Raw genomic sequence first — 23001 nt, 5'->3', positions numbered from 1 at the left:
CCAGTAGTCAGGGATGATGGGAATTGTAGTCTCAAAACATCTGGAGGGCCAGAGTTTGCCTATGCCTGACCTAGATCCAAAAAAAGCTTAATGTTTATGTCATCTCGTCTGTCAGGATCACCAGGAAAATATTTTGCTCATTCCATTAATTCAGATGCATGCCTGATTGTTTCAATGTGATCACAAGACTTCCCATCCTTAGCTATTTCTATCTGCCCTTGTGCCTTCAAAACCCAGATGAAAGCTTACATGCTAAATCCAAGCCAAAATAGAGGCTCTGTTTTTGGCAAACGTCGGTCACAAACACAGATCCCACTGCAACTTCTGCTTTGCTGTTTCTCCCAATTATCTCCAACTGTTATCTACTTACTGTTGGGAGTTTCTAGGAGGAAGCAGCTGCGATGCCTTGAAAATAATTAAGTGTTAACACTGCAGAAGTGTTGTGCACCTCTCTGCAGCTCCAACATAGATCGATTCCCTTATTATTAAGCGAACTAAGTTTGGGATAGGAGGCTGAGTAGGTTTCTCTGCACCAGTACTGATTCACTTTCAAATTTACAGTTTTTATTTTGCTGTAAAATTTACCTTAATGCATCAGGCACAGTTCAAGGGCTGAAACTTTCTTACAGATAAGCTGATTTATGCCTGGCAGGATGCTGTGGAAGCTGTATGGAGTTTGATTACAGAAGAGAGGCAGTGGAGACCTGTCAGGTCAGCCATCTGTCAAAACCCAAAGCTCCCTAATTTCCACAATTCCAGGAGCTGTGCAAACATCAGCAACAAGGGAACAAAATGCAACCTGTGCTATACAAACAGGAACTTTTTGAAGTATTTCTACTTTGTATTTCTTCCGTGTTTGCACAGTTGGGAATTTTTTGCGCCCCTTCTTTGATTGCACTGACATGCACTTCCTCCTCTAAAGTGCACAGAAATGTCACAGTCCCAAAGCCTATCATTGCTGAAATATGCTTAAGACTCCCATTCTCTTTTAGGAGTTCATTCAAACACATTTGTAAGAAAGAAGACATTTTCAATACTCCAAAGCTAAATGGTTTTCTTTTGCAATGCAGATTCCATTAGAACTGCTGAATTCAGGTAACTATGGTTGCACAGGAAAAACCCACACACATCTAAATTTTTGCCAACCTACAAATCAACTATAAATAGCACCATTTTCAAAATTATTTCATTAGAAAAGACCAGTGCTCTTATTTAATTGCATGCATGCAAAGATTACGACTGCTATGCTAGGTGGTGTTTAAGCCTAACACAAAAGAGCAGAATCAGATTGACTGCTAAAATTCCGGATTATGTCCAGGACACCTGTTTACACATCATAGTACCCATCTATCCTCTCTCTGCTCATCTCATTCCTATTCACAGGCAGCATTTACATGTCTCAGTAAACCATAGTTAATGATTTACTATGAACATGGAGATGGCTCCTCTCCTAGGATGAGCAGACACAACAAACCATAATCCCTGTCTTAGTGTTATGCCATGAAACCACAATATTAATCCATACTTTGTTTTTGGTTTAGTATCATGGTTTGTCTGATAGGGGAACAGTGAAGTGGGAGCATTCTCCATGTACATAGTAAACTGTTTCTGCGATGTGCAGTGTGCAACCTGGACCATCATCGCATCTCCAGGAGTGACTTGAAGGTAAGGATTTAAAATAAGCAATACCTGTCTGGAAAGTACTTTCATGTGAGCAATGCTTCCACGGCAGTAAGCTTCAAGTATCACACCAAACTGCACTGAAATGGCAGGTATGTGCACTTCTGATCTACAAGAAAAGAGGGGGAAAACCCTCCATGTATAAATACGTCTCTCACAGTCATTCTACATAATTAGGGAGTTGTACGATGGATGTAACAATATCATGTCAGTGTCTTAAAAATAAAGAAATTCAGAGTCAAGTGGGCATGTACCCTTTCATATGGGATAGCATGATACAACTGTGACCTCAACTCCTTTGCAAAACAGCTGTCCATCCCATGCTCCATGTGAAGCATTCTGAACTCTCAAATCATACCTTGCTAAAAGGAATAAAAATGAGTAGACATGAGTCTTGTCATGAAGTCAGTCAAAAATACAGGAAACAGAGTGGGAGTCAAACGTTTTGGCAGGCACCTTCCTATGTGGGAGGGTTTTCCCCTGACTTCTCTTCTACATTGTTAGCTTATTTTGTAGTAGGAGGAATGAATGCTGGAGCCTTGCCAGAGAGATGGGTTTCTGATGGGTTACAGTGCCGCAGCAGCATCTACCATCTTTCTGAAGTCCTTCCTCACTGCTGTTCAACGTGGCAGTGAGACAACTGGGGAAGAGCATAGCTGGAAGGGAAATCTCAAGCACTCTCCCTCCCATAAGGCAGACTGTATCCTTCTCCCTAATAGCATCTCTTATTTTACATAGACAGGCTAGGACTGTTTCTTCTTTGAAGGCAGAGAACATGTCAAAAGGTGGCAAGAAGAAAGTTAATCTAAAGCCAGGAGGTAGGTGGAGCTTTAGTTATTTTTGCTTTTATTTTGTAGAATTTATATGCTACTTAATTGTAAAAAAGCAAGCAAACAAACAAAACAGCCTGAAAACGGTTTACAAATTTTCCTACACCCTTGCTGGAAGATTCATCTAGATCCCTTTTGGTGCCTGAGACATTGGCTCAGCCTTAAGAGTTTCTCATCACATCTATTAGGGCTAATAAACTTGGTCTCAGAAGAGGAGATTCTTCATTTTCCAGTTTTTCTGACAGAACATATAAATGAAGGGAGGATGAGACTAGTCTCAAGGACACCAAAATCATGGTATCAGTAAATTGCTACAGGAGTTCTGTGGAAGAGAGATAATTTATACATTTGCGTATCAATAGATGAGCAAGCCTTACCTCAAATGCCAAAACAGCACCTGTCCTATCCTCCTATTTGCCAGAGCTTTCTCTAGCAGGAACCTGGAGAGAGCACAGTCGAGAAAAGGTTCATATTTCAATACTTGCACAAGCTGCAGAAGATACTGAGAAAGTTCTTCATCACTGGAAGAAGATAAAGAAAACCCAAGAAACTAGCTTAGTTGTGGGAAGATGCATTAAATCAACAGGAGGGAAATTCTCAACATGAAATGCATCAGATTAGAAACATGTTCATGATATATGAAGCAAATGGATGATGTGCAATGAATAAAAGCAGAGGATAGGAACCAGAAGGATTTAAACAGCAGCAACATTTATTATCATTCATAGCAGATATCTCTGATAGATGTACAAAGTATTCAATATCAGTCATATGAATTTGTCTTAAAGATCATCAGGCAAGTTCAGTAACTGCTTTCTGGCTTTCCTGTGCTTACAACATCTTTTTTTAAAAAAATTTAAAAAAAGCTAGTTTGCAGCTGTTTGGGTTTGAAATGAAATTTGAAGTAATGGGTTGTTTGTTTTTTTAACCTAAGGAGGAAACATTGTTCACTCATTTATTTGTGAAAAGGAATAACTATTACAGGTGACAAAATAAAACACTGCTGAACTACCAAATAGTTCACTGTAACTTAAGGGGTTCTTCTCATCTACTTACAGCCCAGCAAAAAAAGAAAGAAAAGATGTCCAAACAAATTAACATGTTGTACAGTGACTAAAACTACTCTCCTGAAAAGTATGTCAAATGAAAAGTTACCCCGCCAAAAAAAAAATTACATAGGCATTCAATTATTTGACCGCATCAAGGAGTTAATAATGAATATACCTAGAATGAATTCAAAGAAATCTAAGAACAACTCTGTCAGCAGTACTGGTTCATTACACAAGTCTAGACCAGCCTGACAGAGCAAATCACCTTGTTTACATTTTACTGAAGTCAAAATATGTTGTTAACAATTTAGCCTTGAAAATAATACAAAAATGTTGTACATCACATCCAGTACTCTTGAGAAGTCAAGGGAAATAGGAGCATAGCAGCATTGCAACTGATAATATCCCATTTCTTTCCTGGAGCAAAAATGGCATTAAGCCCATGAATATTTTAAGTAGATAAATAATAATAAAAAAAACAGCTGAGAAGCTTCTTGAAAATACATAGTTTTTAACATCCACAAGCAAATTGGATGTATGCATGGCAAACTTAAGCACGCTTACTCAAAAGTACGTTTCACAATTTTCAGTGAAGCTTATTCCCAGATGTTTGGATAGGATTGTAGACAGAGGACACCAGTGACATACATAGGTACGGAGGAGGGAAAATAGATTCAATTCACATTTAAAGATGAACCTACCAAATCCACACTTTCTGAAACAATGCACAAACTGAAGCTTTGTCCTCCTTCAAAATCTGCACTTCTCTGAGTTCTGCAAAGCAGTTCTCCAGTTAAGTAATGTGTGAAAGCATTATATTCTAGGCAAACCTTTAAAAACCCATCAGCTTTCCTTAAGGCTTTTGACCCAGATACCAAAGGAAGCCTTCTTCTGTCTCAACTGGACAGCACTTCCCAAAGGAGGACCACCCACTCCGGTTCCACTGATACAATCAGTAAACTGGGATAGCAGCCTAGCCCACAGCTGGACACTGAAGAGGCTGCCTGCTCCTTAATTTGTAAGATTTATTTCATGCAGGGTGAAAGTCACCGAGTCTTTTCATTGTGGCTGCATTTTAATTCTTTGAGTCAGCTGTTGAAATAAAAGTTGCCAGCAAACTCACCTCATCTGCCTTAAACAGCCCACGGCATATTCTCTTACATATTGATCTGGATAATTGAAATCCAATAACTCTAATGCTTCTCTGGGAGGCAGCTTGGACCATATCTGGAGAAGAGCCTGAAGCTGTTAAGGAAAATAAATACACACATAACTAAGCAAGACTAAATAGATACATGTTTAAGAATATCCATGGGCAGATTTCCTGAGGAAGGAAGGTGAACTGTGTTCAACAACTATATAGCATAAATCACAGGTACCCTTCCCCACCCCCAACTTTAGAGAAAGCTGTAATTCAGGGGGTGCATTTCTATTTTCATCTAGGTGGAAATGCAATTGGGAAAAAGAGGCTGGGAATAGCTGGCTTTGCTTTTCTAGCAGCAGCAGCAGAACAACCGCCCACCAGAGGGCAGAACAGAACAAGCACAAAGATCCGAGTATGGCTAATGAAGCAGCAAAGGAAAAATGGGCAAAGGAGGTTTTTGTGGGGAGGGCAACAAATTGGATGTGGCATCAGATAAGACACTTAGGATTATCTGGAGCTCCTTCTATGATGTGTTGCCACTTGATAGAATCATTCATTTAGTATAGTTGTCTGATCTTGACTGTGACAGAGGCAGGCAATTTAGTTCAACCCTGAAGAATTAATTACAGATTCTAGAAAGCTTGGGGTACTGGCTAGTTTTATATGGCAAACTCTCATATGCATCAACCTGCTGTCCACACGTGGAACGTGAGGGTCTGTCTTTTGCAATGATCCAGGTTAGGACTAATTAACTGTGGACATTAGGCCTGGCCCGGGTAATATCTGGTTTTCAACACTGAGATGTATCAACAGTTAAATACTGTGATATGCTGATATATCACGATGTCTGACTCTGGAATGTATCTTAGCTGTTTCTTCCTCCCCACCTTAGGGGAGTCAGAGGGGTGGGGGGGCTTCCTCAAAGGCAGGCAGGCAGAGCCTGAGAAGCTTCTGTTTAGTGTCGGAAAGATGCTAGTCTTCCTGGATTTCAGAAGCAGAGTCTGGAATAGTCTCTGATACTTGTGTGCAATGCTTGTGCATCTTCTATGAAGTGGCACAATTACTATATGTAGGAATACCAGACAGGTGATACTGACCCACAAAATGCATGTTTGTTTGGAAATACGTATATGGGGAATTAGTATGTGTGTAGTATTTCCATAGGAGCTGGCAAACCTAAACTGGCAAAATGGAAGCTTTAGCAGTTAAGAGCAGGGATAGAGAATTTGTAGCCCTCCAGAGTTGGTGGATTGCTACTCTAATCACCCCTGATGGTTGGGCCAGGCTGACTTGGGGTGGTGTGTGTGCTCACAGGAAAACCACAGGCACCCACCCCTGAGTCAGTGCCTTGTTCACATTAGGTTGACCCTATCTATAACAGTAGGTAAACAATCTCTTCTTTTTCAGATCAAGCACTGCTGACAAAGAGGGTGCAGAGCAGTAGCTATGCAAAGTCCACTAAAAACAAGGAAGAATGTTGTGGCACCTTAGAAGACCTAAGAAAACCAAAATCCATTTAATGGCAGTTGGTTTCACTGATGAGCAGTTAACGGAAATTAAAATAAAATCTCCCACATTGCTCCCACAATTGCTCACATTCTGCCCCTGGCATTACTATTATTGCTGTACAGGTATTTCTTTTTCCTCTTACCTGAGCAACATCTTCAAGTTTGTTCCATTTGACAGAGAGCAACAGCTTTGGTAAGGATTGTGGGAAGTTTTCACGACAGTCATACCGTAAAGTCCAAATGAGATCCATTTCATTTTCACACAGCTGAGACAAGGGGTCCCTTTCCATGATCTCCTTTAGCTCAATGTAGAACTTTTTGCCACCACGGCCCTTTGGTTAAAGGTCGAGAACCACCGTTTACAAGTTATGCATATAACACTGAGACAAATGTGCCTGTTTCTATACTGCATGTCCAAATGGCATGAAGCTAGAACAGCATGAACTCTCCTTGCTAGCAACTAATGTGCATTATACAGGGTGAGTCTTTTAAAAGAAGCCCCATGGAACATGTGTACTCTGTATCCATGGGGCCTCTTTTAAAGGACTAACCCTGTATATATTTTAACACTCAACTTTAGCAAATGTGCACTTCAGCACTAGAGGGCACTACTGCTATTTCCCCATTTAATCTGGGAAATATTTCTGCTGAGCCACGCTGGAGGCTTATATTTGCTGCACAGGCACTGTAGATGTCTCTAGACCCACACAACTAATGAAAATTGAGCATTTCTAGCAACTTAAATGCTAGTATGCAAATGATGAAAAAGAGCACATGAAGCCAAAGCCAAAACTGAGGAACAAGTCACTAATACTTTAAAACTAAAGCAGTTTTGCAGGTAATGCTAAAAACTGACTTTTCCACTTCCAACATCTGTTATTGAACTGTAACAACCACCACCACCACCATCACCAAAGAGTTAACGTTTTAAAACAACTATACCGTACATGCTATCTCTTCTGACTTTCTATTCCACATTAATTAAACATGTGTACAGAAGACATTTCAGTGAGTTTCAAATGAAGTTTTATATATCATAAGTGGTAAAAATTGTTTATAAAGTCTGTACATTCAAGAGGCTATTAGCATGTGAATTTATTATCTACACTCAAGTTGTGTAAAATAGAATGGGGTATTCTTAGAAGATCAGTTATTCAGATGAAATATTTTGTTGATATAATTAATTCTTATTATTTTGCACATTAGTGAGGAATTTGTGCACTATGCTGAATGGCATATTATTTAAGCTATAATTTCACAACATTAAAATTATAGGCTATGACAACCAAGCTGTTCAAATTTGTTTAGGATTCCAAATTTGCAATCATATTAAAAATATGACCATAATGTGGACTTGGCCTTCAGTGGGTTGTAGGGAAATGAACAGGTTTTGTGTGTTTACCCCGTCCTTTAAAAATGTAATTTTGAAAGTGCAGAACAACTTCACTACACCTTGAAGAGATGCTTTCTGGACAAGCAACGGGAGGGTAATAAAAATACATCTTGTTCTAAGTCTTAAATGGGGGAAGGATAATTGTTTCACCTTTGATACTTACTGCCATACCAGAGCTATCATTATTTCTTGCAATTTCAGCTGCCTTTTCAAGTATCTGCAACAACAAACACCAGACAGGAATTAAATGACAATGTTGGAGAACAATGAAATTAAAGACAATCAAACGGTATGATCTCTATAGTTTGAAAAGTCATGTAAGTAAATAAAATATTTATGCTCTTCTTTCCTAACCCCTTTTGCTAAGTGCAGTATATAAATGCGTGTACCTTATGCCACAATATGCCTACATAAACAAAGTGCATAATTCAACAGGGACTGGATTAGTGCACTGCATCTTCTAACGCACAACAACAGAACTGAAAACAGCCTCATGTACGGAAAGAATTAGCCCAGGAGCACGTAGACTCTGAAACACTATGGTCCCCAAAAGGTCAGATTTATTTTGGCTAGAGTTGTGCACTCTATGATCCCCCAAGTTTAAAACATTTCTCTTACACATTTCCATTTGGCAGAACTGTAATAAAAAATCCTTGGGTTCAACAGCCTTGATACATTTGCAGTAGAAGTAGAAAAATGGACATGGGTCATCAGCTTGGCTCAGATTATACTCTGGTCTCCAAGATGGGTACGTTTGTTGACTGTTTCTTAAGATGGAGTTATATATCACCCTTGGTTTAAATTAGCACTAATAGGAGAAGGGCAGTTATGCCGAAACAGTGGAAAGCTCCAAAATGGGGTACTCTGAGGAGGGAGCTAAGCCAGCCCAAGATCTGCTGGATCCTGAGATGCTCTTATAGCTGGTACCGGCTGGCAACAAGCTTGATCACTGCACCAGTCTGGAGCGGGTACAGGGATCAGGGTTGATCTGCCTGTCCCCCAGCCTGCCACCATGAGTGGCCAGGATGTGGGTCTGCTGCTCTGCAGAGCTTTGGTGGCAGCAGCAGGGAACTGGGATTGTTCTGTTAGTGAATTACACTTAGTCATAACCAAGGGAAATGTTAGTCATGACTAACTTCATTCCCACTGGTTTTTTGTGACTAACTTGCAGGCTAATGACATACATTTCTACTCAGAAGCCCCAGTGTGTATAGAATTGAATCCTTTGTAGCACTATGTGCATGTGTGTGCACATGTGCATCTGCGTACATGCAGTTAGGCAAAATGTTTTCCAAGTTTAGTCAACTTTTTGTAGACACATATTCATATACAGTGGTACCTCGGTTTAAGAACTTAATTCGTTCTGGAGGTCTGTTCTTAGCCTGAAACTGTTCTTAACCTGAAGCACCACTTTAGCTAATGGGGCCTCCTGCTGCTGCTGTGCCACCACTGCACGATTTCTGTTCTCATCCTGAAGCAAAGTTCTTAACCTGAGGTAATATTTCTGGGTTAGTGGAGTCCGTAACCTGAAGCGTATGTAACCCGAGGTACCACTATACTTGAGTGTCGTTACAACAGCAACAACTGAGGAGCAACTCTGTAAAGTTAGAGAGAATGCATTCAGGATCATGCATGGAGGAAAAGAAAATACAAGAACCCATAACAATCTTACCTTATCAAAGGGAGGGTAATAAATAGGAAATTTGGAATATTCTTGAAATTTGATCTGCAAAGCTGTTGCATTTTCAGTGTATGGATTTGTCTGTACAGTTCCCATTGGATTCAACATTTCTTCAAGTTCATCTAGGCAACCAGAATACACATTTTGTGTTTATATTTTAAAGCATTCAATCTGCAGCATAGCTAAACAAAATTCAAGTCTGTGTTAAATGTATACTAACAAGGCATGCCAGCCACATTAGCAGAAAAGCTCCCAGAGCCACAGTAAGAGAGACAAATAAAACCATCAGCCTCAAGTAAGCAGAGCCCACTTTTATTTCCTATACAATTTTAATTTTAGAGGCTGGGTTTTAAAAGTCACAAGGCAAGCTGGGAGAGGTGGTCAACTTCCACTGATGACTTTCCAACACACATTCTACCCATCCATGGCCCCCCACCCTGAAACAAAGTGCAATAATTTCATCACACTGTGATGCACAGAAGTGTTCTTCTACTCCTGGACCATTCCCATCTGAGTGTAAGAGATACCTTCTAATTCAATGTAGAAACAAGTTTACAAATCCCAGAGGTTGGAAAAGTCTACAGTGGTCTATTTCTATTTCAAATCCATAATAAAAATGTAGCAGACTTGCTATAACAGAAGTGACGAGGACATGAATTAAGCTCCATTCAGGATTATCCTTACTGTGTTGGATTTCAAGTTCTGATATCCTGTTTCAGTGGTAGATGTTGGACATGTCATTAGCTTCATACCGAACATGGTGACTGGTGTACAGTTATACCTCATGCTACATTTGCTTCAGATTATGTTTTTTTTGGGTTGCGGACCACGGGAAACCTGGAAGTACCGGAACAGGTCACTTCTGGGTTTTGCCGCTCGCGCAGAAGCACCAAATCGTGCCGGCGCCTACACAGACGTGGCACTTCAGCTTGTGAACGTTGCAGGTTGCGGACATGCCTCTGTCACGGATTACGTCCACAACTCAAGGTTCCACTGTAGTTATAAAGCTATTGCCAAATGTATGGTACAACAGGCCTTGCTCCCAGTTAAGTGTACATCGCAAGTGTAGCCAATGGGGTCCTCCAGATGTTGCCAGATGTGGTAAGGGATGTGGTCCAACAACGTCTGAAGGGCACAGCACTGGCTACCCTTTCTGTGCAGAAGACTGCAGCCTTTATGGACTTGAGGACCAGTGAGGTTTGGAATAATGTACTGGCAGAACAGAGATAACTCTTTCCTTTAAACCAAGGAGCACACACAAGTCAATGAAGTGGTTTGGCACTATTTTACCAGAAATTTCTGCTAAAACTTTGATGTGAGGGTGGGGATTACTTTTGGGGCTGGATTTGTTTCTTTTTCTAAAGAGAGAAAAAGCTAGCAATTCCATTCCAGGGATACAATATCTGTTATAAAAATACCGACATTCACTTTTTGCTATGTTCTGCATTTTAAAAGAACCTCAAATTGCAAAAAAGGCAAAATGTTTAGTCAGCAGGAACTGGTAAGGATCCATTGAATTAATAATGCCAATTCAGTCTGTAGTCATGCAGTGATTATCCTATAGAATGGCTACTATTCCAGACCAAGTTATTTCATGCATTCAGCCAAAGCTGCACCTTAGCTGAACAGTTGCTCCAAGCCCATGTCAGATGAGTTAAGTGGAAAACATTGGAGTCTAAATTTGCCATAATAGTGCTTTTCCTGCACAAAGAAATTTCTTTATTTTACCTCAAGGTAACATTTGCATTTTTTATATTACGAGGCATATTTTATTTTATTATCCATATTCTATTTGCGTTTTATAAGCATAATCATTATCTTCATGTGCTCAGGAGACACTGAACTCTGTATTACAGGAAGTACTGAATGGATTGTGATCTGATGTTACGAAGTCTTCATTCAATTTCAGAGGGGCTTTTGTGGAAGCCTAAGCAAGGCAGCCCCTCTGAAATGGACGGAGGCTGTGCAGTAGCACTGCATAGCTGATGGCACAAGCAGCTTCTTATCACAAATTAAGCCTTACCAGGAAATGACGACCAGCTGTACAGTACGAGGTCTCCAGTTTTCAATTGTCCTTTAAAATCAAACACCATAGTATTGACCCATGCGACAGGGTAGTGCTGCAATGAAAAATCATACTGTTTGAAGATGAGGCCATAGTGGATTCAAAACCTTAAGACAATAGAACAACACACACACATAACATACACAGAGAAAAAGAAGTTGTGATGTGGATTTGGAAAAATCCTAAATGCAATGTGCAAAGAGTTTTCTATAATAAGAAACTACTAGTCTGAACTATTCTTGAAACTGAATGTCCACAAGCGTAAATTAATATATGCATTTCAAGCTAATTGCTGTCATATAGTACAACAGGCATGTCCAACAGGTAAGTCATGATCTACTGGTAGATCACTGGACGTCTGTGGAAGCACAACAACATTGGCTCAAAAGTTTTGCCCCACCCGCCCCCCAAAATGGCCTCCCTCCTTCTCCCTAAAAAAAAAAAAAAGCTCAACAACTTTGACCTGAACCTCCAAGAAATGGGCCTTGCTCATTCCTTAAAAAAGCTCAACTTTGACCTGAACCCCCCAAAACAGGGCTTTCCTTCCCCAAAAAGGGGATAGATCACTGCGAGTTTTTAACTCTGAGTAAATCGCAGTCTCTTGGGAATTGGCCACCCCTGTAGTATAAGATGCTGGAACTACATGACGGATGAGATGCATCATATTACCTCTGGAGCAGGGTTTCCCAAACAGGGAGAGGGGTCCCTCCAGCTGATTTTGGACTACAATTCCCATAACCCCTGACCACGGGTGCTGCTAAGGATGATGGGAGTTGTAGTCCAAAAACAGCTCAAGTTTCGGAAACCCTGCTCTGGGTCATGAAAATAGTTTAGAGCGTACAACACACACACAACAATGTTGAGTGCAATTTTGTTTGTAATGAGAAACACCATGGAAAAGCAAGCAAAGCCTCAGCAAACTTGACTTCTATGCAGTGTGGAAAAACTCTTGAGAACTAGGCTGAACACAATTTGTGCAATCTAGAATGCCAGCAGAACTACAGCAAATTGAATCTATGCTTTTTAATGTTTTTCCAACGTGGCATTTATTATCCTCTGGCAGAAAGCAATATGTGAATATATATATATGAGAAGCATTCACCTTTATTCCTTTTATTGTATTCAAATGTAGAACGGTATGTGAAATTCACAAATGGTAGAAATAAGAATGAAGTAGAATAAACAGTAAGGCAAGATTATTATTGTTTGGTCCTACACCCCTGTTTAGTACATACTCAAGTGTGTGTGTGTGTGTGTGTGTAAATATACATATTTCTTTCTCTCTCTCTGTATGCGTGTATGTGTGTATATATATCAGCATATATCCCAACTTTCAGTCTGAAGTTTAGAATTTTAAAAAGCTATGGAAATGAAAAGTATGCAAAACACATGCAGAGACTTCCCAGTACAACGAACAGGAATGTAAAGAAACGAATCCATTACCACTTTGCCAGCTTTCCTAATGGTCTGGTATTTGGACGGATTAAGTGTCTTGCTTGGATTATTTTTTTTCTTTTTATCCATCACAGCATAGACCACAAAGCACAGCCTAGCCATTCTTGGCAAATCACAGACGTTGATATCAAATTCCAAGGGTTCGTTCCAAACATGGTCATTTCTCCCAGATATTTCTGAGCTTACGATAGGTTTACAAAGGAGCTCAGTTCCATGGAAGAGACCAGCCCTGACATGAACCTGCAAGAGAGACATGACAGGGAAGTATCCAAACACATTCCAGAGAGTAAGGATTATTTACCTAGAAGTATTTCCTGCTTAGAAAGAAGGCAAGGCAGCTTTAGAATATTTGCCCTAATTAGTGTTCTTATGCTACGTGCTAGAGAATTAGCTACACTGAAGACCTAAGCAATCTGTGGGTATTGCCAAGGTAAACTGATGGTAAATATTTTGCTTCTCATGACTGGGCACAAAGTTTACCAATTAGGAGAGTGGATGGTGACAAGAAGCATAACTAACCTCACACACATATTTTTGCTTATATTTCTAGAACAGGAATGATAATGGCAATTCAGGATGCCTTTGAATCTTTGGAGGCAATTATTACAACTGGGAAATGGTTCAATTTGTTTTTGAATTGCAAATTAGTATGCATGTACGGTATGTGATTATTTTCAAGTGCATATAATTGGCACATGCCTTAATATTCTATACTGTGTCCTAATGGAGTGATATTCCTATGTAAACATAGCTTTTTTTAAAAAAACAACCCACAACGTATTTCTAAAGCTGTAGTCCTTTCTCTTTAATATAATTAGCAAACTTTTGGGGGCTGTCTAAGGTACCTTTGCCAAAAAGCACTTTTCAAAATAGTAATACAAGCAAAAAAGTTAGTCACTCACAATCAGATTTCCTTCAGAGCTTATGGAATGGGTTTTAGCCAGAACTAATGCTAAATCTCCCTGATTTTAAATGTGGTTTATTTCTGACAAATCTTTGTGGCAAAATCTTAAATAGCAGCTTAAATGAAGCACTGAGCACTTTTTTTTTGGAAAATGTAGACAAAAACTTGCTGCACACATTATTGTCCCATTTTTTAAACAGATCATTGCACAATCTCTTTTTTGTCTCTCTTCTGTTTTCAGGAAGAAAAAGATTGCTAGGATTATAAATATGCATAATTTCTGCAATATTCATCCAAAATAACAAGCAGGGAAACAATATTATATATTAATTAACTTTGTATACCACCCTTCATCTGTAGATCTCAGGGCGGTTCACAACATAAAAATACAATATAAAAACACAGATTACATAAAACGCAAAATGGTAAAACACGTTTCTTAAGAATAGCTTTGTGGCATTCTGCTTCTCCTTAGCAATTACTGCATTTGTCTCCCTTTCAGATTATAAAAACTTGAACTGATTTTTGTTCAAAACAATTTGTCCTGAAAGGTCAGTGAATTGTTTTAAACATCATGCCAGTCATGCCACACTATGAGTCCATTCATATATATATTTTTTTGTCTTCTCTAGCTGAAAATTCATTCATTCACTTAACTGTATGCCAAACAAACAAGGGAAAAATGCATGCCATTCTATTTCATAGGCAAAACGCATAGGAAGGGGTTTGTGCAGTAAGCTCTTACATGTTACAACCTTGGTTTAAAATGCATTCTTTTTACAGGAAATACCATTTCATTTGCTTCTGCATTCAGCATCTTCATTGAACTAAGTACAGAGCAAAATGCTTAGTGGAACCAGATTATACTTGCAAATCTTTTAAAAGCTGGAAATTCATCTGAACATTAAAAAAACATTTACATATTAATGCCATAAAATTAGGAATATCTTTCAGTTAAATTTTCAGATTGATTAAGAGTTCACATATCACCTTACGTCATATTTCTGTCTACCTAAATATTTTTTTCAAGACATTTAGCGTCACTCTGTAGCTTTTGATTTACAGTTCAGCCAGAGATTCAAGCCAATTCCCGATTGTAATCATGTAGTCATTTAGACTACTGGTATTTAAATCAGGCCCTTGTTTATTAAATAATCAAATCAAATGCAGCCTTGACAAACAAAGGAAATTTGTTAAGACAACCAGCAGAAACATCACTTGTGTTGGGGAGGAATTTAGTTACCTTAGCTGTCTCTTCTGTGTTCAACTTGTTGCCATTCACTAGGACTACCTTGAAAGGATTGTTAATATCCCATACACTTTGAGTCAACTGTTGTAGAAAGGAAACAGCGATGAGAGATTTCCAGGCTTTTTGAGAAACGCATACATTTCAAGATCATGCTGCTTTAAAAAAGCCCTGCGCTAAATCAATAACTAATGTCTCTCTTCCGCAAAGAATGTTTCTCTTTTGCCAAGAATGGCTTATGGAGGTAACAATACAAACAATTACCGTATATTTCGCCCCATAGGGCGCACCGGCCCATAGAACGCACCTAGTTTTTTGGGGGGGAAATAAAGGAAAAAAAATTTATTCCCCCCCCCAGGTGCGGGGCTGGGGCGGGGGAAGCCCGAGCTTCCCCCGACCCCAGCCCGAAGAACAGGCTGCTATCCGCAAGCCGTGGGAGAGCTGCGCGACTTCGCGCAGCTCTCCCACGGCTAGCGGAGAGCTGCGCGAAGCCCGAAGCCTGGGGTGTGCTGAGCACAGTGCGCCCCAAGCTTCTGGGTGCAGGCAAGCTCTCTGCTAGCCGCGGGAGAGCTGTGCGACTTTGCGCAGCTCTCCCATGGCTAGCGGATAGCTTCCTTAAGCCTGGAGAGCGAGAGGGGTCGGTGCGCACCGACCCCCCTCGCTCTCCAGCCTTCAGCGAAAGCCTGCATTCGCCCCATAGGACGCACACACATTTTCCCTTCATTTTTGGAGGGGGAAAAGTCCTATAGGGCGAAAAATACGGTAACTAACAGTCAACTTTAAGCTGCATTTTTAAATGATTTGCTTATACCTTCCAGACATGAATGCAACAATTCTTAAAATGAATGAGAAAACTCACACGTGTTTTTTTGGGTGGTAGAGGAACAGGAGGGTTGCCTGGTTTTCGGTTTATGGCAGCTTCTATAGCCACCATTTCCTGATCACACATTTTTTTTATGGTGCTGCATTCAACAAGAGTGAGTTGAGGAAGAGCTCTGCTCATCACACAACGATGGATATACTGAGAAAGGAAGAGAGGCAATGAATCTGTTATTTGCATGCTGAAAATTAAACATGAAGTCCTTAAAGCATGTTTTATTTAGGTCCATATATATACTTCAAAAAGGAAGGGGGGAAAATCATTTGGGGTCATTTATGCTTTCAAAAATCAATTAACCAGTCAAGCACATTCACACTTAAAATATTTGCTGCAACTCTTGATTCATTTTCAAAAATGTTTCATATATTTGGGTGCTTGGGCAACAAAGCACCTAGAATAGGTATTGTAGAGCAAAACACAGAGTTCACATCTGAATTGTCCAATTATATATTTCTTCATGTATGACATTACCAAAGAAGTAAAAAAATAGACATCTTGGGAGAAAACACCAACTTCCACCCACTCAATATCTGATTTTTTTTTTAAGACACACCTCCTAAACAATCATATTGCTTTAAAAAAAAAAAGAATACCTGGAACTGAATTAATGGATGGTCCCCAAAAACATATTCCAGTCTTCCACTAACTTGCAGAACATAGTCAGAAGGATCAACTTCTTCATCTTCTCTTCCATGGATAGTCAAACGTTTACGAATTGCTAGTTCATTCAGCTTGATAGGGTTTATATTAGGAGACACCTGAAAACTAAATACGTCCTATTAAAAAGAAGAAGTAATAGCTATTACTTTCAAGTATGAATGAATATAATAATTCATTTTACTTTAGAGAATAAAACCCCCAGTCTATGGGCCATATAGGTTTTAATAAAAATATTTCCTGATTTATATAAAAAAATAAACCTGGTAGGTACCCATTTTACTATTTAATACGCAATTGTGCAAGATAAAATACGTTTTTTCACATGAATCCTCATCACAGAGTCTATGCACAAATGCTTTTATAAGAGTACATACAGAGCTTTTATTTTTTCGAACACACTAAGAAGATGCAGGAATTCAAAAGCAATTATTTACAAATGCCTGCTTTCATTTTACATTTTATGATGAATATTATTTTTTGTCTACAGGCCTATTTATATAGCAGCCTTCTGGTAGCAAGCCAAACCTTGCAATGGAAAATCATAACCATAATGAAGAAGTCTGTCAAAATCAATTCAATATTTTCTCAGTTTCAAAAGTTATCTGTCTCAAAAAAGCTACTTTCCCTGAAGTTAACTGCCAGATACAGAGGCCCTCGCAAATCAATTTTTTTAAAAAAGGAGACCTTCTTAAACAGTGTTTCTATAGAATTTTTTTTTTAATGTTCTAAACACTAATGTATGAAGGTCAAAATAGACTTAGATTAACAGCATACATTGAATCTCATGCTTTAGAACCCTTCAGGAAGATGACTCAGAAACTTCAACTGGTCAAAAATACAGCAGTCAGATTACTGACTGAGGTTCAATTTAGATCTCATATAACCCACTTTAAAACTGCTGCACTGGTTGACAGCTCATTTCTGGGTCCATTCAAGGTGCCCAGAAATGTTTTAGGCCCAAAGAAAGAATTGTTGCCATTGCACCACATGGTCAACTAAGTGTTACAAATACAGCTTGCCACTGTATAAAGCTAAGTTTTTTTTTAACTGACTGCTCGATCAGACTTGATTTTAACAGTGTATATATTTTTTATACTGTTATTTGTATATCTGTACTGAATATTTATTGTATTTGTATATTTGTACTGAAATGATTGCATGACAGGCAGTATATAAATAGCTTAATAAAGCAAACAAACAGTACTTCAAATAGGGCAGATACCACTGGACATAGATAAATGTTACACAGAGAGGTGTTTATATAGGATACATAGCCCCCTCACCACCTACACTATACATTTAAAGCAGTATCATACCGCTTTAAACAGCCATGGCTTTTGCCAAAGAATCCTGGGCGCTGTAGTTAGTTAAAGGTGTTCAGAGCTATTAAAGGTAAAGGTAAAGGGACCCCTGACCATTAGGTCCAGTCATGACCGACTCTGGGGTTGCGGCGCTCATCTTGCTTTATTGGCCGCGGGAGCCGACGTACAGCTTCCAGGTCATGTGGCCAGCATGACTAAGCCACTTCTGGCGAACCAGAGCAGCACACGGAAATGCCGTTTACCTTCCAGCCGGAGCAGTACCTATTTATCTACTTGCACTTTGAGGTGCTTTCGAACTGCGAGTTTGGCAGGAGCAGGGACTGAGCAACAGGAGCTCACCCCGTCAAGGGGATTCGAACCGCAGACCTTCTGATCGGCAAGTCCTAGGCTCTGTGGTTTAACCCACAGCGCCACCCTATTCATCTCACAGCGACAACTTTCTGAGTGTTTGACAATGTACATTTTGCAACTTGCAAGTGGGAATTACTTGAGGTAGCTGTGGAAGTGTTTTCTAACTATGGCCAATAATCCTACCCGGCAGTTGTCAAAATGAACAGCCACAACTAGATTGCCACCATAAAGTTTATCTTGGAGGTTTTCCTGTGTTGGGGGCTCTAGGTGCGGTGGGTAAGTGTACTTCAACCAGTCCATCCAAGACAGCCCCACAAGTGACTGCATCTTCTCTTCACTGATTAGCCGCATTTTAATCCGGAATTCTTTGACTTCTGGATCTTGTAGGGCATCAAACTCATGGAGGCCTGAAATGATTTAATTAAACAATACATATTTTTTAAAGTGTCAGAGGCAAAGAATCACATTGCACCACACGGCCAACTAAGGTTTACTCCGAGTAGACCCACTGAAATTAATGAGCCTAATTCCATTATAGACACTGATTTCAATGGGGCTACTCTGAGTAAAATTTAGCTGAACTTAGCTAAGTTAGCCCAAAACTTAGCCCAAAAAGTTGTTTCTTCTTTTAGTGTTATTACACAAACCAATTCAATGCCACATTTTCCATTAAAAATCCATTTAACACACACACACACACACACACACATATTCAAGATACTACCACAGCTGTCATTTTGAACTTTCCATGTAGAATATTCTGCTGAGGAAGTCTGAGATTTATTTATATTTTTGTAAATCACAGCTATAGGTTTACCTTGTCTTCCACGGAACACTGAAATCATATTTTGACTGAGTACTTTGATAAGTATTTTGACTTTTATAGGAAAAAGACACAAAAAGAGCAAAATTGATATAGGCTGCTCATTCAAAGGTTATGAATTGCACCTTACATATGCATAGTACAGTACTGGAGGTGTGGGAAGAAGAACATTACATTTTCCATTAATACTTTAGTAATAACTTCAGTTGTATTTGCCAATGTCTAAGGCGTTTAAACACAAGCCTTCACTGAGGAGCACATGGCATAAAGCGCAGGTCAAGCAGGTTCGAAGAGGAATAACTAATTCTACCCTGAGAAGTACAAAGAACCAGAGAACTTGCTTTGTTCAAAACGGGGGAAATTGCCCAGTCATTCTTTTTCGAAATAATCAGTTACAAAAATCTATAAAAGAACTCTGTGCGTCAGTAGAAGCCATTGTCAGCGCAGACAAGTTAGGGTTCAGTTTGCTGTTGAAAGCTAAAAAGAACTTGTAGATATTGTGCCAGGAACTAACAACTGTCCATTGTTTCTGATGGGAAGCATGGCCTGCCTATTGATTATTTTTAATTTCAACATAAAATGCATCATTCCCTTTGCAAATTGCAAGCATGAAAAATTTTATTATGTTAAAAATTCAACAGCAACTGACTGCATTATGCCTCTGTGTACCAGCTGCTGGGAATTGCAGGTGGGCAGAGTGCTGTTGTGCTTATGTCCATCTTGCAGCCTTCCCACAGGCATCTGGTCATTGGCATGATCTGGCAGGATCACCTTATATTCTTATGACTTGTAGTTTCTGAATTCCTCAATAAGTAAATTTCTAGCTGTATATGGCAAGACAACCACTTGCATGCCAATGGTGGGTGGGACCAGAGGCAAAAGCCAACAGAGAAAATGATGTAAAGCTTACTTTTGTACAGGCAAGTTTCTACAAACATTTGCATGACCCTCTCAACTCTCCATCTAGGCCAGCAGTTCTCAACCTGTGGGTCCCCAGATGTTGTTGGACTACAACTTCCATCATCCCTGAGCTCTGGTCTTGCTAGCTAGGGGTGATGGGAATTGTAGTTCAACAACATCTGGGGACCCACAGGTTGAGAAAGGCTGATCTAGGCAAACAAGAAGCATTATCAAAGTTTAAGAGCTATGGGGGAGCAATACTTGGGGTGCAAAACACAGCCAGTAAAAGGGTGTGGCAAGGAAGAGCAGAAAGGCCCAAACAGAGAGGTCTTGCAGGCTGTATCCAGCCCCTGGATCTGAGGTTCACCCTAGCCCTGCCTTAAAGGCAGGTGAATCAGAACATCCAGAAGAATTTTAAATACACACATAGAAAACATATTGGTTATTCAAATGCTGAAGTAGCAATTTTACGGCCTTTGCTAATGCTGCTGCAAAGATGTTCCTCTCCCATGCAGTCTGCTGCAGATGGTAGAAAAAGAGGATTTTCTCTGGCTTGCCCTTCTCTTTTGAAAGGCATGTGCACAGCGATTGGTTACTACCACCACTAACATGAGGAGCACCTGGTTATAAGGAATTGCTCCAACTCAAACATTGGGTCAGCAGCCTTTTTGGCCCAATTGCATTCAATAGATGTGGAGGCTTTAAAACTTCTCATGTGTATGTGCGTATGTGTTTTAATGTTATGCTGTAAACCTACCCATGGGCAGGATATCATTTACAAAAGAAACAAAAGTACAACTCCTCATGGGAGAAAAGCAATGAAACCGATAAATCTTACTTTCACTTTTGCAAACCATATGAAAACAGATATTTCTGTACTGTGTTTCCAGTGATCACTGACAGGTGTGTCATTGCCATCACTAAAAAGTATGTGAGCCTCAGCTTTCCTGTCAATTTTGGGAGCTGCAGATGTGTGCAGAGGTTTCCACCCTGTTCTTAGTTCCAAGGTATTCTTTGGCTGCTGTATTGCTGAGGTCCCCTGAATGACTAGCATAGAGCCCTACAGACAAGTCCCCACCATCCTTTTCAGTAACAACCTTGAGCTGTGACAGACAGCAGAGAATTGTTGCTGACCTTACATGAAGCTGCAACACAAGATTAGAGCTCCTTACAACCACAATTTTTGTCTTGGCAACAAAGACTGCCCCAAGCCTGTGGAGCACTGGAAGAAGTAGAAGTTTGGTGTCTAATACATTTCTATCTTAAGTCAAGATAAGCTTGTTCAATTATACCTGATGGTGAAAATCATTAAAATGGGTTTTTAAGGAAAGAATATCCAATTAATAGGAGTTATTTACAGTCCAGTTACTGGGTAATGTACATATTAATGTGCATCCATCATACCTTGTATGCACATCATTAATAGAACATTATTACTATCCAACATTTGTAACATCCTAACACAGAAACACATACAACTGATTTCTGAATGCGTTCTTCAATATGGTATTTACTCTAATTATGATGCTATGTAAAAGTATTAAAATTTGGGTGTTTTTTTCATAGTTAATTAGAACGAGGGATACACATTCAAGGACAGAAAATGGTCATGTTAAATTTTATTTGGGGTTAATCTTACTATAGTTAAGCCCAGTCCTTTTAATGCTTTCGGGCTAATTTCAATCCACCTCAGTGCTCTTTTGGTGCTGTATCTCCATCTCCACAGCCAAGAACACCAATATTTACCTTTTCCTATGAGGACACCTATTTTAGAGTCCAATTTTTCCCCTGGGTCGCAGCTTCTTGTAATTAGTTGAAGGACAGGAAGGAATGGTCTAACGTCACAGAGTCTGCGTGTCTCATCTTCCAGTTCTTCACGTACCGCTGTTTGGTTCACACAAGAGAACATATAGGAGTCGATCTCCATAAGAAGATGAAACAGAGGGTAACTCTGTGCTTCCTTCCATAATAGCTGCAAATAAGCACAGAGATTGTAACAGTAGAATGCTTTGTTCACAAAACCCACTCACTGGAAAGTAAGACCTCTGTCAACTGTACGCACAGCATTAGGTAGGTGTTTCTGTATCACTCATGCAAGCCCTTACTTCAGCTTAAACAAACTTCCTTCAATCAAACACAGCTGACTCAAGACTCCAGAGAATAGTGGTAGGTCATTCATCTATTTTAAATTAATACAGCCATTGTTTTTTAAAACTAAAAATCACTGGTCCTGAAAGAAAACTGGTTCTCTCTGCTGTAAAGACTGTGCTGGAACAAAGTGTCAAGAGTAAAAAGGTACACATGTCACTGTCTTTATTCATGTTTTAGTAATAAAAACAAGTGCTAAGAGGTGGGGTGGGACTTCTTTCCCAAGTTAGTTCTTCTGTATTATTTTTTTTTGACTGCTGGTTTGGCAAGATTCTTATAGGGTTTCGGCCATGAAGCATCTGAAAAGGACATCAATTTCAGGCCAGTTGTAGAACTTATGGGCCACTAAGATTTCTGCATCTATCAGCCAGTAAGCTAGTTAAACAAATGACATCTCGGCAAAAAAGAATCTGTCTACTAGTAAGAGAATATGTAGCAAGGTTCCCAGGGCCCCATAACACACTACTGGTGGCGGCTGTTTTCCATGGGGTTCTGTTCCTGCCCGCCCCCCATGTTGGCAGAGGACGCATAAGCGTGATCTTCCTCATTATATCCCCATTATGCCCTGACTCCAGGGGTGGGGGAAGGGAGGTGCGGTGGAGGTGGGCCACCCCAGGTGTCACCCCCAAGGGGGGTGACAAAATGCTGGGCGGCACTCACCGTGGGGCCTCCAGAGAGTGACGCAGTGGCTTGGGCGCCCACAGGCTCCACGCTGCCCCAAACGGTCTGCCTGCTGCCTCTTCCCCAGTTGTAGGGTAGCTGAGTGGGAGAAGGTAGGCAGACTCCTTGGAGACCCCATGGAGCATCCTGCCCCAGCTGGCCCTGCCCCTATGGGCAGCTGGCCATACCCCTGGGCACAGGGTACACGTGCAGCACAGGCACCTGATCAGCTTGCCCTGCCGCTGTCTGCCCCACTCCCATTACATCCCCATCTTGCTCTCTTCTGGGTCCAAAAGGACCCA

At 40.1% G+C, this 23001-nt stretch overlaps 1 protein-coding gene across 10 annotated transcripts in view; it reads right to left on the bottom strand.

Moving 5' to 3' along the window:
* PIK3CB (phosphatidylinositol-4,5-bisphosphate 3-kinase catalytic subunit beta) overlaps nucleotides 1-23001 on the bottom strand; it is a 103475-nt gene that overhangs the window by 15919 nt on the left and 64555 nt on the right. For 9 of the 10 annotated variants that reach the window (XM_083613732.1, XM_083613733.1, XM_083613736.1 and 6 more), the window contains 13 exons: nucleotides 21638-21863; nucleotides 18352-18575; nucleotides 16429-16611; nucleotides 15815-15976; nucleotides 14953-15039; nucleotides 12794-13045; nucleotides 11309-11405; nucleotides 9277-9407; nucleotides 7768-7821; nucleotides 6355-6543; nucleotides 4683-4804; nucleotides 2888-3031; nucleotides 1690-1789 (listed from right to left, as the gene is read on the bottom strand). In XM_083613732.1, coding sequence (XP_083469858.1) covers nucleotides 1690-1789; nucleotides 2888-3031; nucleotides 4683-4804; nucleotides 6355-6543; nucleotides 7768-7821; nucleotides 9277-9407; nucleotides 11309-11405; nucleotides 12794-13045; nucleotides 14953-15039; nucleotides 15815-15976; nucleotides 16429-16611; nucleotides 18352-18575; nucleotides 21638-21863 — 1971 coding nt within the window. Of the gene's footprint in view, nucleotides 1-1689; nucleotides 1790-2887; nucleotides 3032-4682; nucleotides 4805-6354; nucleotides 6544-7767; nucleotides 7822-9276; nucleotides 9408-11308; nucleotides 11406-12793; nucleotides 13046-14952; nucleotides 15040-15814; nucleotides 15977-16428; nucleotides 16612-18351; nucleotides 18576-21637; nucleotides 22847-23001 lie in introns of all 10 variants that reach the window. The other variant, XM_083613730.1, reaches the window with a different exon arrangement.

The sequence above is a fragment of the Podarcis filfolensis genome (assembly GCF_964270895.1).
Source record: "Podarcis filfolensis genome assembly, chromosome: 5".
Taxonomy (NCBI): Eukaryota; Metazoa; Chordata; class Lepidosauria; order Squamata; family Lacertidae; genus Podarcis; species Podarcis filfolensis.
The sequence above is the reverse complement of the archived record's forward strand: the minus strand, read 5'-3'. Positions and strand labels throughout refer to the sequence as shown.